The sequence below is a fragment of the Perna viridis genome, chromosome 1 (genome assembly GCF_037379345.1).
Source record: "Perna viridis isolate PV_CMFRI_1.1 ecotype Kerala chromosome 1, ASM3737934v1, whole genome shotgun sequence".
Taxonomy (NCBI): domain Eukaryota; kingdom Metazoa; phylum Mollusca; class Bivalvia; order Mytilida; family Mytilidae; genus Perna; species Perna viridis.
The window spans coordinates 32,197,452-32,213,114 of NC_142445.1; the positions used below are offsets into that span (position 1 = coordinate 32,197,452).

General features: G+C 33.6%; 2 protein-coding genes across 2 annotated transcripts; one reads left to right on the plus strand and one right to left on the minus strand.

The window, feature by feature from the left end:
- The first annotated feature begins 1,830 nt into the window (after nucleotides 1–1,830).
- LOC148628406 (UDP-N-acetylglucosamine transferase subunit ALG14-like) lies at nucleotides 1,831–6,626 on the plus strand. Its single transcript, XM_088586888.1, has 5 exons — nucleotides 1,831–1,965; nucleotides 3,957–4,102; nucleotides 4,900–5,022; nucleotides 5,579–5,638; nucleotides 6,367–6,626. The coding sequence occupies exons 1-5, from the start codon at nucleotides 1,920–1,922 to the stop codon at nucleotides 6,535–6,537; spliced, it is 546 nt and encodes a 181-aa protein (XP_088443014.1). The 5' UTR covers nucleotides 1,831–1,919; the 3' UTR covers nucleotides 6,538–6,626.
- Nucleotides 6,627–8,485: 1,859 nt separating this feature from the next.
- On the minus strand, nucleotides 8,486–14,896 carry LOC148628407 (uncharacterized). The gene is made up of 5 exons (XM_088586897.1): nucleotides 14,700–14,896; nucleotides 13,410–13,528; nucleotides 12,199–12,322; nucleotides 11,808–11,850; nucleotides 8,486–8,633 (listed from the first exon to the last, which is right to left on the minus strand). The coding sequence occupies exons 1-5, from the start codon at nucleotides 14,824–14,826 to the stop codon at nucleotides 8,552–8,554; spliced, it is 495 nt and encodes a 164-aa protein (XP_088443023.1). The 5' UTR covers nucleotides 14,827–14,896; the 3' UTR covers nucleotides 8,486–8,551.
- Between the last annotated feature and the right edge of the window lie 767 nt (nucleotides 14,897–15,663).

The window sequence follows — 15,663 nt, forward strand, 5'->3', positions numbered from 1 at the left end:
TTGCAAGTTTTGACATGCTGTACACAATAACCTCTCATGAGCAACATTAAAATTAATTATAAAGGAATCCCAAAATAAATTGTATACAAGAATTTCTCAAATCTGAAATTGTCAAAATAGGAAGCCAAATCCAGCACCAAGAAGTTGTAAATGATTCAGTACGTATGACTTGTAAGTACATGATTTTGTGAATTCGTGGCATTCAAGTCATATAAACAATAATACGACGAATTAAAGTTTGAGCTTCCATTTCTGTTCATGCTAAAGACAAATCTTCAAAACTTATACCTTTTTTATATTTCCATATTTATTGTAGTTAATTCAGAATAAAAACACTCGTCTGCAAATTACCAATGTAAATAAACCACTAAACCTCGGTGAAAAACAAAAATAATCGAAAAAAAAAACAGAACAAATCATCCTACAAAAACGGCTTACCGAAGAATTAACAATCATGCCAACTATGTTTGAAAAAAGTGGTAGTCATTTATATCGCTTTGAAGGTGACAATGAAATATGTTTGGTATTGTTCTCACGAAATACCTTGAATATAATGCAGGTCACTGTATTTGCTAACATCATATCAGTATTTAAGGTAATCATCACTGTAAAAGATAAACTCGGTAATACTTCCTTATGGTTTCCAAACATTGCCCAGTATACTGTTGTAGCTGTACATTGCACACAGACTTTCTTTGTTTCGCGAGACTACTGTAAAAAGGCAGGTGTAAGTTCAGCATTGGTGTTAGATATAACGAGAATAGTAGTGGTGTATATGTCAAATAGACAACAACCCCACTGGGATGAAAATATCAGCCCAAGGCAGATGTATATATTGAAATTGCCAATCCATTGAACTTGGTACTTGTCGGACTTTATGCACTTGCAATGTGACTAGTGCCGCTGGCGAAGCACGACGCGCTTACCTTATCGGAGTACCTGATGTCACCCGCAGTTCATATTAAAAGTGTCTTAATTTTTTGTGCGCTGTCTTCACCGTGTACAATTTAACATGGAGGTAATATGTTAGTTAGCTAGCAGCAATTTCAAGTGAGGGAAAAAGAGGTAAGTTGGTGTTCCGAGCTCTACTGTGAAAGGCAAATGATTTGTTATACTAAGTGGTCTGCAAATGCGGCACTCTCATATGTCTTAGAACGATTTTAAACTAATTATTTCGAATTTCCTCTGACCCTGCAACCCTCCTCTTTTTTATTTGGATATTGATATCCAAATAAAAAAGAGGAGGGTTGCAGGATATCCAAATAAAAAAAGAGGAGGGTTGCAGGGTCAGAGGGTACATTTACAAGAAAAACAGGGGTTCCATGCTAGTTCCCGACAACAAAAAGATGGTCCAATATGTAGGACCCCCCCCCACACACACACCACCGGATCGCCTGATGTTCTCTTCCATTAAAAAAATTTGGGCTTATGACGATGTATTTTCCGTTATCATGAACTCGTGGATCGTTCTGGGTGTATCCATCAGCACCATGAAAACTGATTTATTCAACGGGTCATAGTTTTCCTTCCCTCGTTTGTCTACCCCGGACTTGACTTTTTATGAGCAACTCGGCGGGTGGTTCTAGAAAAGCAGAGGACGCTTACACTACCGGTGCACCTGGTCCATGCTTCTAGTTTTTAGTGGAGTCCGATTTGCTCATTTACTTTTGTTACTTTGTATGTATGATTTTAGTTACTTTATGTTCTTTGTTGTGTATGTCTGTTTTCCATGTCGGGTCTTTGTCCCTGGATTACATTCTTCTGATTACCGCTATAACCTTGGTTCCCTTGATTACTCTTTCGAAGTACGACTTCGACACAGTGACGACTTGGTTCAAAATTCAAATGTATCGTTTCGTTTCCCTGTCTCCGTTCACCCCTAGTTGCTCCTATAGTTGGAACAGTTACTCCTGGTGGCGATGTCTCCCTTGAAAGAGACACGCCTAATGGCTATAATGGGCTCTGGTATGATATTTTACAACTGTACTGGCTCACTGTCTATTTTTTTTTTACCACAATGTTGTTAACCTCATCTCTTGTCCAAGTATAACCATGAGTCATGACGTTCGTAGCGACATTTTTGAGTTCCGCTTAAAATATAACTTATAAGTCAAATTATTGAAATGTTCTCATTCATAGTTTTGATAATGCCTAAAATATAGCTCTAAAACTATGCTAAAGACAGCTGTATATGTATTTTACATGCAAGTGCAAGTAAAATTTAAGGGGAAATGTTTTATAATTTATTCATTTCATCATACACTACAATATTTCATAAACAACATTTTATACCTGTATTGATTTTGCCAAGTACAGGAGATCCAAATTTACAGCTGTCAAAAAAAAATTATGTTAAATCTGAAATTCATATATTCCTATTCACAAATGTTATGCAGTGCGAGATAGCATTGATTTGCTTGAACAAATTGTCATTTCTTTTTATGTAAGCAAATAAAGATATTTTATGCTACATGTATGTTCCAGCTCATTACCAACATCAATAAATATAAAACATCACAATTTATTATTTAAAAGTGGTAATATGTTAAAATTGCAGGCACTGCACTAGATATTTTAGTGTAACAATCATGTAACAAGACCTTTCATTGGGTCCTCTCAAGCGAAAAAATTCCCAGTCTACCTATCAGAGCCAATTCTTGAATAATGCAGTCAAGATAATTTGCATAACAATAAAAATGCCCTACTAACTGACAATAAAGATTATAATGATTCTGAAGAGTATTCATGAAACATGGTAGTTAAATGAATTTTCACCTCCAAATTGGCTTATTTAATTCCCCATGAACCAAGATTACTTAACCCTAAGTTAAATCTCAAATCTCAATGTCTTTGAATGAACTATTTTTCTTAGTGGTGGGAAATTGTTAAGAAAAAAAAAGTTTTTTTTTTTTTTAAATCGTATAATGATAAATGTTGATTCCAGGTGTATACGCATTTACAAGTGTAACTCCTACATTGATGATCCACTAATTAAACTGTAAAAAATGGGGCTTTTTTAAATTTTCTTGACTTCTGAGTCCATGACTAGGAAAATAACCTGATGATAAGTAAACTAAAGCAAAATAATAAAATATCATGGCTTAACTTCCATACCATATGTGATACCAAAAATCAATTACATATATACTAGTACTGCACATTTCTTTCCATGTGGAGTCTCATTTCACATAACTTGTACTGATCAGGGATGCAGTCTAATCGGCAGAGATAAGCAGATTGCACAATACGTGGGTGCATGGTAAAAAAATAGTGGATTAGGGATGTTCCATTTTAATGCACACAAAGTAAATTACAAACACAAAATACACATAGAAAACATCAATGTACATGTAATGGTGAAGTGGACAAAAAATGTGATCACTTTTGATCATTGCACAGCAATACAAGGGCACTTACTGTTGAAGTTAGGAGGCTAGAGTGGGTAATTACCATGCCACTCGGGCATTTCTGTCTGATGTTTATAGAGACCAGAGTCACGTTTACTGCTTCTGGTGTCAAGCGTGAAGCATAATATGCACTCTGCACACCCGTGTCTGTATTTTAGATAAATACTTTGTTAAAAGAATTATAATTGTATAGATTAACTTAAACCTCTTGGGCATTTTAAAGTTATTGTCCTTGAGTAAGTCTTATCAACAGTAAAAGGAATTTACTCTTTGGAAAGGATGTGTGGAAAAGGTGTGCTGCCAAAATAACTAATACATGTACCAAGACATAATTAGATATTTGGAATGTTCCTGAATCTATTTAACTACAAGCACCTATTAATTGAATTTGAAGTATGATGTAAAGATTCATATTTATGGTATCCTGGGGACTTAATATTGCATAAAATGTTTTATATCAAATGGAAAGCAAAAGTATTATTAATTGATTCAAGGAGAAAGAAACTACATACTTGTCTTAACATTTCAAACTACAATTGTTTTTCACAGGTGGACATACCAAAGAAATGCTGTGCTTAATGAGAAATATTGGACCATATTACACTCCTAGATACTATATTATAGCAAACACAGATCAAATAAGTAAAGATAAGGTGAAGGAATTTGAATCTGAAAGAAAAGGAAAAAAAGAACAGGTAGTTTAGTAGTATCACATTAGTTTTATTCGAAGTAATTTGAAAAGCCCTAAGGTCATAATGGGTAACAACACTAGGCAACTTAACTATGAACATGTGCATTAATGCAGATTGACTTACAATGTATTCTTTTTTTTTTATCTAGGAGCAGACCTGTGTCCCCTAAAAATTGGGAAAAAATTAAATTTTTGCATGAAATCTTGATTTTTACAAATTATACCCTCAAAAATGTTCGTGCCTTGCTTCACCTTGCTTTTACACCCTCCAACCTGAAATCCTGTATCCCTCTGGTTCTAATACATCGAAACATTTATCTGCTATAAAGAACACAACAATTACCTTATAATCATTTTCTTTTGTGTTATCCATTATGGTTTTTCATATGACTTAGTATCTCTCAATCCATTTGGGCATTAAGATCCTAACCCCTTTACCATATATATATTTTTGATCTACATGACAAGAGGAGTTACCAGTAATTGACTTCATTTTTTAGAGTTTGTGTTGGTTAACCTATACAATTACAACTTGTTTTCTTAGGGCTCATTCAATATAATTGCTTGAATTTGGCTTTCAACCATATTGGTTAATATGGCTGAAACCTGATGTGTCATCTATTTACTATGAAATGTATTGTATTATTATTGCATAAGGTTTTCCATATTTAATATATATATATATTATATTATATTATATTATATTATGTGGAAAACCTTAAAAAATCATACTTTTATTGGCTAATTGTCCAATATGTCATGTGATATATTTAGGTTAATATATAATCATTTACATTGCAGTACAAGATATACAGAATACCTCGGAGCAGAGAAGTTAAACAGTCCTGGTTTACCACAGTGTGGACCACGTTAATCTCAATCTTCTATGCGATACCTTTAGTGTTTTCTATAAACCCAAACCTCGTAAGTTAGTTAAATATGTTCCCCAACAAAGTTGGAAAACAAATTGATTTTACTTTGTTTCTTTTTTCTGCTCGATCTCGTCTGTGGGTGTCCTCGTAAAAATGTCTTGATGGATTTAATCTAATTTGGCACAGATATAGACTACATGTAAATGTGCACATTTGCTGTTTAAACTTTTTAAAAAATTGTCCCAAAAAAATCGTAGAAAGTTCAAACTTGATTTAAAAATAGGTCCCTATAAAGGCTATCAATATACCATATTTTAATTTGAAATATAGCTGCCATTCTAAGATAGACACCAGTCAAAATGTTAAACAAATTCAGAAAATCATGGGGCATTCGTTAGATTTCATAAATTGTTTATCAAACTTTCAAAAAATAATGCATAGATAAAACAATTTAACGTTTGGTATTATTTGATTTATCAGTATTAATTACTCAAATGTAATTCTAATTGGACAGTTTTAAGTTTTAACTGTTCTTAAATTATTTAATCAAATGTGGTCATACATTAAAATATTGCTCAATGTATGTTCATGTGTTTTATCTTTTTCAGATTTTATGTAATGGCCCAGGTACATGTATTCCTTTATGTATAGCTGGGTACTTACTAAAGGTGAGTTTTTCTATTTTAAAGATAACTGAATGTAATACATGTATTTGTTTGATACCAACTTTTTACTGGTTATTAAATCTCAAAGTGAAGTTATCAGTGTTCAGTAATTGTAACAGGCTTGAGAATTTCTTTTTTTGTTTACTTTTTGGGGTATTTTTATGTATTTTTTTTTAATATGCTTTTTCAATGGATTCTTTGAAGCACTTTTGTTTCTGAATAAAAAATGAAAACCATTTTTTTTTTAAACAAACATCCAGATATTAGCATTGTAGTTAAATATTCAATAATCTTCTATGAATGCCATCAACAATTTTAAATTTTGAACTACAGATGAACCCACTTTTATTGTACAATAATTCATTGTTCAGATTTCCCAATTTTATATAAAAGAGGTACTTTACACAAATAAAATATAAATTAACCAAAACTTGTTAAAGTATTCAATTTTTACAGATTGGGTATATAACAGTGCTTTTGCCACTATTATTTAATCTCTGTTAATGGACATTAAGATACTCAGTTCATGTTTTCCTTCATCATTCCTCAAGTTTAAGTTTGTTTTTAACTTTTTTTATGAAGGAGTCCCATCATGATGACACTTTTTAAACTCATATGTTATGACATATAAACTTCAGAAAAACAATATTTTTATATGGTTATTACTGTAACACTGCAACAGCAAGTATCAATATTAATGAAAACAAATTTTCCCTTACATTTTTTTTCAGATTCTCAAATGTGGGAAAACAAAAATTATATATGTTGAAAGTATGTGCAGAGTAGAGACTTTATCACTATCAGCCAAACTTTTGTTTTATTTTGTTGATCATGTACTTGTGCAATGGAAGACTTTACAGCAAAAATATCCAAAGACTGAATATATTGGCAGGATAGTATAAAGAATTTGTCTTGAAATGAGGATTTTTTTTTCTTGAATTTATGAACCAAGCTGTGATGTAGTTGTAGCTTTTAATACATATTAAACAGTTGTGTTTTGTCTCATAATTTAAGCTGTTGAAAAGATGTGTGAGGGTGTATTTAGTTGTTAGCATGCATGGTGGCCATAAATTAAGGTCCATTTTGTTTAACACCACTAATTCAACCAATGGGCTTTTAAACATACACAAAAGTAGTGCTACACAAATTTTAGTGCATTTTTTGTGGAAAACTGCAAAAATGAACCTGTTCTCAGCAGAGAATCATATTTTTCTTCATTTTTGCATAAATAGTCATTGCAACTTACTGAATTTGATTTTTTTATATTAGTAATGATAAATGACACCTTTTTTGTGAAATATAAGGGACTTCCCAATTCATTTTTTAAATTTTTTCCAATAATTTATACCTTGATGATTTTTGATACATGGTTAATATATAAATGTAGGTTGCTTTTGCTATTTTTATATGAAATGAAGTAAAATTGAAATAATTTTAAATATGGATGTAATAGTTTAGCTGATTCATTTAAAAAATACAATTTGTTTTGCTCATTTTGAAACCAAAGATCAGTGTCACAATTTTAGTTGTACCCTCCAGTTCAAGTCCTAAAAATAGTGTGCAAAGTAGTTGTGTATTTACCACCCGGGGATGTATGCCTAACGAAAATGTAAAGCTGGCAGAAAACGAGAAGAACTTAATTAAGGTCTTCTTATTTTCTAAACACGATTATTGCACCCATACACAGATCAGTGGACCACTCTGCATCATATATACAAGCTATTTTCGAAGATTAATTATTTTTTCGGGCACGCATATACTTTTTCGATGTTACTTGAATCCAAATGGAGATTGAGAACCAATGACGTAGCACTTCCATGTATGGTAATTTAGCGTTTCTTCCTGTTTTCATTTATGCATATTAATTAGGTCGTCGTGAAAACACAAATAAATCATTTTATTTATTTTGCGCTAACCTGATGAGAAAATGTTTATTACGCTCGTATCTAAACATACTATAGTTTTTATAAATATAAACGTTTATAAAATGATATTTTTGTGTCACGTTTCCTTTAATTGTATTTTTATACGATCACAAACAAATGGTCGTATAATGTATTTACTCAATTGTCCACATTGTCGTCATCTGGGGACACTTCGTTTCCATGCGATTACTTAGTTGTGGTGGGCCAATTGTTTTGAAATTTTGATATGATTTTACTTACCACTAAAGGAGTGATCCTTTTGGCTTTGAGACCGTTACATAAGAGATAAAAAACCAAATAGGAAAGAAATAAATTCACTTTATACTCTTCCACTATTTGATTTCCGGAGATGGGGGGGGGGGGTGGTGGTGTTACTGACTTTTTTTTGCGTGTAGGTTTGTTGGCTTTCTGTTTAAGTCAGGATGTTTTACTGTTTTTTAGCGCATCACGAAATTTGTTTTCTTAATTCCTAACATTTTTCTCATAGGAAAAAATTTCCTTCAAATCATTTTAAATGGTTGATGCCAAACTATAGTATTTACCATATCAGGATGTAATCTAATCATTTCAACTGACCAAAACGTACGAAAAATTAATATCGAATCGGATAATTAAATAATTAGAAAATAGAAAATTAAATAAGCACACTTGTTTTTACATGTAACAATCATAGAACGATGTACGTTGCAATCCAAAAAGACGTCGAGATTTTACCGATTTCGACGTTACCAAATATGACACCAACACCGTACGATACGTCAGTGGTCTTAACTATATAAAGCTTTATTTTCCTAATAATTTAAAATTGTTACTTCATAGTTTTTGTACCTGCTCACCAAGTTACAAAATAATTCTGGACCAATTTAAGAGTAATGGCCCTTGAATTTCTTTTTCAAATTGTTCTTGTTGAAACTACTCTGAAATATTATAATTTCAAGCTTATTATTGTAATGAGTACTTATTCATTTTTTTTTTATAAAATTTAATCATCTCAAGACGGACATTCCAAATTGCCTGCATGACACGTGCATACCACACCATTTTGGGTCGCTTGTAAACCATCTCCAATAAGCCTGAAAAATGACCAAAGATAAACAGACAACTGGTTTATTTTTCTTTCGGTGAAAAGTTACACGAAGATATATAGTCAAACTGGCTATATATGAAACTTAAATATACAAGAATGGAAATGGTGAATATCTCAGACAACAACCCAACCGGGATGAAAAATGTCAACTCAAGGCCACCTATGGGTCTTCAATAAACGTCGAGAAAGCCCTCGCACCACAGGGCAGACTTCAGCTGGCCCAAAAATAACAGTATACATAGGTATTGCGAAATTTTGCTTTTATATATATTCCAGCTACATAAAAGAAAATCGAAAGTGAAAACAAAACAATACACACAGGGGCCAGAAATTTCTGACTTGGTACAGGCGCAAAAAAATGCAGAAATAAACTGATTATACGTTACACGAATTAACAAAGGATTACAATTAACTGATATACCAGATCCAGACCAGTTTAAACCTACAAAAAGTTATATGCTCATCGCGATAAATCGTATGTTACATCAATCCCAATTCTTCTCGTGCGGGGTTGAGAACCACGGTATCATCATAAGTCATACAAAAAGGACACAATCCGTGTAATGCCGGAAAACTGCTTTTAAATATAGTGTGTTAGTTTTTTATGTAAAGACCCTATGAACGAGTCAATGTTAGTACCAATAACGATTTGATAACAATATATCTTAAGTTTTTAGGGGGAACTAGGATGCAAATTTTTATCCTTCCTATATTTTGAGAGAAAGTAGGTCTTGTATTTTCTTAGATTTTTTTTAAGTATGAAAAATATATTATTAGGACATTAAACGATCATGGCCTTTCATTTTTATACAACCGGAAAAAAAAATCGGCCGTAAAATGGTATCACCCTGTCGTCATCATACTTGTCGTTTACGACCGTTAATATTACTTTATTTACGATAACTCAAGAAAAACTTATCCGATCTTTTTTTTAAATTTGAACACATTGTTCTTAGGACCATGGCGGAGGGCCTTATAGAATTTGGGTTTTTGATTCCATAGTGGTGCACTATGTTGGGAAAGATACCACGTTGCTGGCACGTTAAAGTACCCTGCTGTGGTATTCGATAGGAGTAAGAAACTTTGCGCTCCGCCACAGGAGGCTAAATTGCCAGACCCTACCCACCCCCCTTTTTTCTAGTGGCAATCAAAATTTGTCGACCTTATTATCCTTGTGTCCCTTCCCTTTTTAGCTCACTTGGCCGAAGGCCATATGAGCTATTGCCATCACTTGGCGTCCGTCGTCGTCGTTAGAAATTTTTTCAAAACTGTTCTCCTCTGAAACTACTTGACCAATTGGAACCATACTTGGTATGAATGTTCCTTGGGGTATCCTGCATAGCATTGATGTGGGGATTTTTGATCCGTCGATAAACACGGCCGACGTTACTAAAAATAGAACATAGGCATCAGACAATAGTTTTTTGCATATATCTCCAAAACGGTTAGGTTTAGCCAATTCTGAAAGGGGGTTAAAAGTGTTCAGCATGATGAGATCTATTTGCGTTTTAATCTATTTAGCCATGTTGGAGTTTTTGCCCTTTTTAAAAGTTTTTTGCTGTTTTTAATGTTATTTCTTTCAAAAAATCTTCTCCGACAATATTAAAACTCGGTATAAGTGTTCCTTGGGGTATCATGCATAGAATTAAAGTGGTTTTTTTTTTATCTGTCGAAAAACATGGCCACTGTTACTAAAAATAGAACAAGGGGTCAGACAGTAGTTTTTCGCATATATCTCCAAAACCGTTAGCCAAATTCTTTCAATAGCTGAAATGATCCTTATATTTAGGACTACAAAAGTCTTCAGGCATAAAATTTGTCAGACGCCTTCTTATAAGAGTTATTGCCCTTGACAGGGGAAAATGACGGGTTTTTTTTTACAGTTTTCAGCCAATGTCTTGAAAACTATAACAGATTTAGACTTTCATTTACTGAAATGATCCTTATGATAAGTCCTATCAAAGTTTTCTTGAGTCAAAATTATTGGACAACTTGTTTAATTTATTGCTCTTGACAGGCAAAATTCAACCAGGTGAGCGATTCAGGCTCCTGGGAGCCTCTTGTTTCATTTCATTCATTTGTCATCAGTTTCATGTTCGTCGCCTGAATATAGCTGAAATATTGCTGCTCGGGCGTTAAACCCTAATAATCAATCAATCAATCAATCGAAGTTTTTTTTCAGTAATTTTAGTTCATCGACTCGAAGGTTCCAGCGAGCTCATGTCATCAAGTCGTCCATAAACTTTTCACATTTTGCTCAACTACGTGAAAACCCCTTGACCAATTTTAACCGAACTTTGCAGAAATGGTGTACGCCTTTACAGAAAATCTATTTTTTGGTTCCGCTTGATTGATCGGGATGGCCACCAGAGGGCATTGAAGCTTCTGATTGGCCATTTTTTTCAAAGTTCTGAAATTATATGTGTCATTGTTTTGAAACTTGATGAGATCAATGACCTCAATGCCATTTTACAATTGCAAATGATCCACTTTATGTGTTGCTCAGGTAGCTCAGCAGGTGGGTGCGGTCACTCAAAGTTGCCATTGAAATCCTATGGGGCCCATTTCGGCCAATATCTTTTACTTTAACTGAGCAGAAGTAACAATAGGAACAACTTAAACATCTGATAAAACGTTGGTTCCTCTTGATTAAACTAGATGTCAGATGTCATTTAAGATTTAAATGACCACATGATTTCAATTTCTACAGGTGAGCGATTTCTATCCCCACCTTACCCCATTAAAATCGATCGATGTTTGCCTAAACATGGATTTTTTTTTCTTGTTCATGGTATCCATGAAAAGTGAACCTGGCTATCTCAAAGGCAGTTTTAAACTACTTTTGTTTTCCATTGTCGTCATCCTTTCCCTTTCTGAAGACAGAGAAATACACTTTCTAGACATGTTGAATACAACGTGACCATTGGAAATATACAGAGAAAGCAGGCAAGCCAATAGAGATGTGATATATTTTAAAAAGAAGTTTGGCCTTGAAAATTTTAAAAATTTGTACCTATTGTTGTTTTTCTTCGATTCAATATACATGTAATGTTTACAAGTAGAGGTTAGGTAGTGCAATAGAACATAATATCAGCATATGCCTGAATACTATAATTTATTACATTCATTTTCTAAACAAAATGGAAGGCTGCTGACCTACCCGTTATCCGTGAAGCAAAAGTCTAAGCCGCCAGCAAATGGATCTGAAAAAGTGATAATTCGGGAAATATATACCGAAGTCGTTAGCCGTCATCAGAGTTGGTTCCCGGTCGTCAACTTTCCCTTTTAAATAATAAATCGTAGTAACTATCTTGTGGTGATTTTAATATGTTGATTTAAAAGTTTAGTGTACACCGACCAATTATTTATAGGAGAATGAAGACGCTTCCACTTAAAAGCAACGACGTGGCTTTATTAATGGCAAAATTTTTCATGTTTCATACATTTCAATTAAAAAAATCGAGCATTCGATTAAATCAAACAATATTTAAAAAAAAGTTTGTTTTTAAATGCTCTATGTTTACAGTAGTGAATTACAGTGACATACGCACCGAATGGTGTAGTTCCTTGCGTAGGTACGGCCGTTTTTGAGGTAATTGTCGACGTCGTTGTTGTCGGGTTGGTACAGACCGTCATTTCAACGGCTCTGAGGTCGTGTCCATCGACCCAAGTACCCTTTCGTAGAAAAATTCGACAATTTGTACAGATAAACAATTCAAATATAAGTTACTATTAGCTTATCCGATTATTATGGATTGTGATGATATGTTATATAAACTGGACGTGTTTAAACAGCTGCACTAAAAGAAGCAAATTATGGATTTATAACTAAATTGATTGCATTATTAAATCTTAAGCACCTTGTTTAACTAGCTATCATTTGACTTGTTGCGTTGGGTTTTGGAATAATGAAATGTCAGCCTCTATAGCTGAAGGGGTATCTTTATTATACCCCGTAAACAACGTTTAGGTAGTATAGGAATCACCCTGGCTGTCTGTTCGTCCGTTCGTGTTTCCCCATTTCATGCAAACGCACAAAAGATTTTTATGAAATTCTGTAGGAATGTAGGAATGAAGGAATTTGATTATTGTCGAAAGACTCCAAATAAAAAAAACAAACAATTTAACGGTTTCACGCATTACATTAAACCCCTTTGAAGCGGGAGTATTCTCTCTGTTCATAACATATCTAGATCTAATTAATCCGGTGTTCACCTATTTCACCTGCGTCACCAACAGTGGCGGCAGGTCTAGTAGCCGCTCTATCCGTCCGTCCGTGTGTACGTCCGCCCGCCACATTAATAGTTTACATTTTGTGTTAACTCTAACTACAAAACTAAGAAACAACAGTATTAAAATTTTGCACAGTTTTTATATACATACATATTGAATATGTGGACCTCCTAATATGGAGTAACTTAATGATTTTTTTCCTACATTTAGAGCTCGTTGAACTTAGTCATGTTTTGTCACTTTATGTTGTGAATGGTACTTTCTTTGTGTATTCTTTAACTCAAAAAGTATTTAAACTTTGCACAGTGATTAGTTTACATACATATTGAAGATGTATATTTCTTATTATAGAGATGTTTGATAATTTTTTCCTACATTTTTAGCATGTTGAACTTAGCCATTTTATTCAGCAGTATATGCTATCATTATACACATGGCAATTTGTACCGCACAATGTAGTTTTTTTATTAGTGTTTATATGTGTCGACAAATATATAATAAAACAGTGACGCAGATCTTGTTCCCTTACCGTTCCATCAACCAGCTTTACTTCGTACCATGTATGTCCTTTTACATGACGAAGTCCACCTTTTGAAACCAAACAATGTCCCTTTGCCAGCACACCTGCTATCGGATTGTCTCCTCCAGCTGAAATTGAACGGATTCGTATACAAATAATAGAATGTGACATTGTTATCCGAAAGTTAATCTCTAATGTACACAAGAAAAGTTTTTTTTAAAAAATCGGTTAAATGACAGCCGGAATTTCCCAGGAAAGCGGGAATGCTCATTTCTCTTATTTTGTATATAAAGCGTCGCAGTTTAAATAATGTAGACCTAGTGTATATAATGTGTATATTTATGGACGAAATGGACGGAATCTCTTTTTACGAGAATAAATTAAAGTATTGGCAACATTTTCCCATAAAAAGATAAATACGACCGCAATTGCGGTATGATGGAATCATATTGCAATGTTGTCATCGTCATCGTCGTCCAACTGAGTATCTATATAATATAGGGTCCTTATTGCTGGTTGCATCACTTAACACTTGAATATAAGTGTATAGATCTCTACGAAATTGTACCACAAAGTGCCATAATACAAAAGATTGGAATTAATTTTGCCGAGATTGTGACTTGAGCCGTTCAGGAATTAAGGGCCTAAAGGGGCCGGAGACAAAAAAAAAACTTTCATGATATACGAACATGCAATAATTTCAGTAAATCTGAATGGGTCATTTTGAAATTGTGCCACAAGGTGTCATACCACAGAAGAAGGAAGGCTGGGAATTATTTTGGGGGTTTGGACAACTTGACTATGTGTGACTAATGGATCTTTTTAGTACCATACCACAAAAAGAATGATGTGATCGATTTGAGGTGTTGTGAATGGAACCATTTATGAATAAATGTGCAGAAAGGGGCTGAATAAGACAAATTTTTATCCTTTGTCAAATATTTAATCACATTCAAAATTAAAAAAATTCAGAGATGTATAAAGCCTGAATGATGTGTCCATGCTTGCATCAAGTGTTCAGGATCGACATCTGCGATCATATCAAGTTGCGCTCAGTGAAGCATTTTTTTAATAGTATAATGATCGCACAATATGCTAAATGACGTGGTCGAAATTGTAAATCGGCGTTAGACAGAACAGATAAGTTGCAATTATTGAGGGAGATCACCAACAATCACAAGATATTCAATAAGCGTATTCAGTACACGAAGTCTGGACAAGTTTATATATGTACATGTTTTGTTGTTGAATAATCATGAAAATTTAAAGAAACGAAGTATTAGAACCAAGACCACTTACGATCTGTTCGAGCATACACGTCATTTTCTTCCAAGCAAAGACAAAGTCCAGACTGTAGTTTCGCCTGTATGGATACTGCTGTTACTACAGTAAAAGAAAATAAAACAACAAATCCTAACGAAAGCATTCTTCAGGAGAATATTAAAATGTACCGTAAAACCTTAAAGGTCTCGACGTCTGGCTTAGACTCGCTGATAAGACAATTTCGTCAACGTAAGAGACCGATAAGTGAGGGATTGGAAAATTGAGTGAATTTTTAACTGCCTGCTATAGTTAGCTTGATTTCTAACCATGATTTAAAAATAAAAATATTAATGAGTGGCGATTCATGTCACAATAAGGATATTTCTATAACAATACTTTTTGTTTTGCTATCATGACAGTTTTCTCTTCCATCATGATATTAACACGACTTGTATCACGATCAGGTTATTGCTGTTGGTAAAAGGATGTTTCTTGTGGGTATCATGATACTTGTTAAAAGTATTATGATTCTTCTTATAAGTATAATGATACTTCTTTTAAGTATAATGATAACTTCTAGTCAATATAGTGATACTTGTTGAAAGTAAAATGATATTTATCAACATCTTCGAGAACAAGACTAAATGAAACAAATGATTTCATTGATTGTCAATTGTATGATATATGCGAGAAACATTATTTTAAAATAATACTTACAGCAATAACCTGATTCCTCGAATGTATCGTGACACATTATACTTCTAACAAGTACACAGGTACATGTATAATGATGCTTCAAGTAAGTATTATTATACTCCTTCCTGGTATCATGATACAATCGCATTAATATAGAAATATATATAACACCTAAATGAACTGCCCCGTACTACCATACATCGTGTAGAAAGTTACAGCCCTAGATTAATCCTACGAGGAGGAATGACCCGGCCAGCGAAAGCTATATTTTATATAGCCTAGCTGGTCGAGTGGTCTAGAGGGG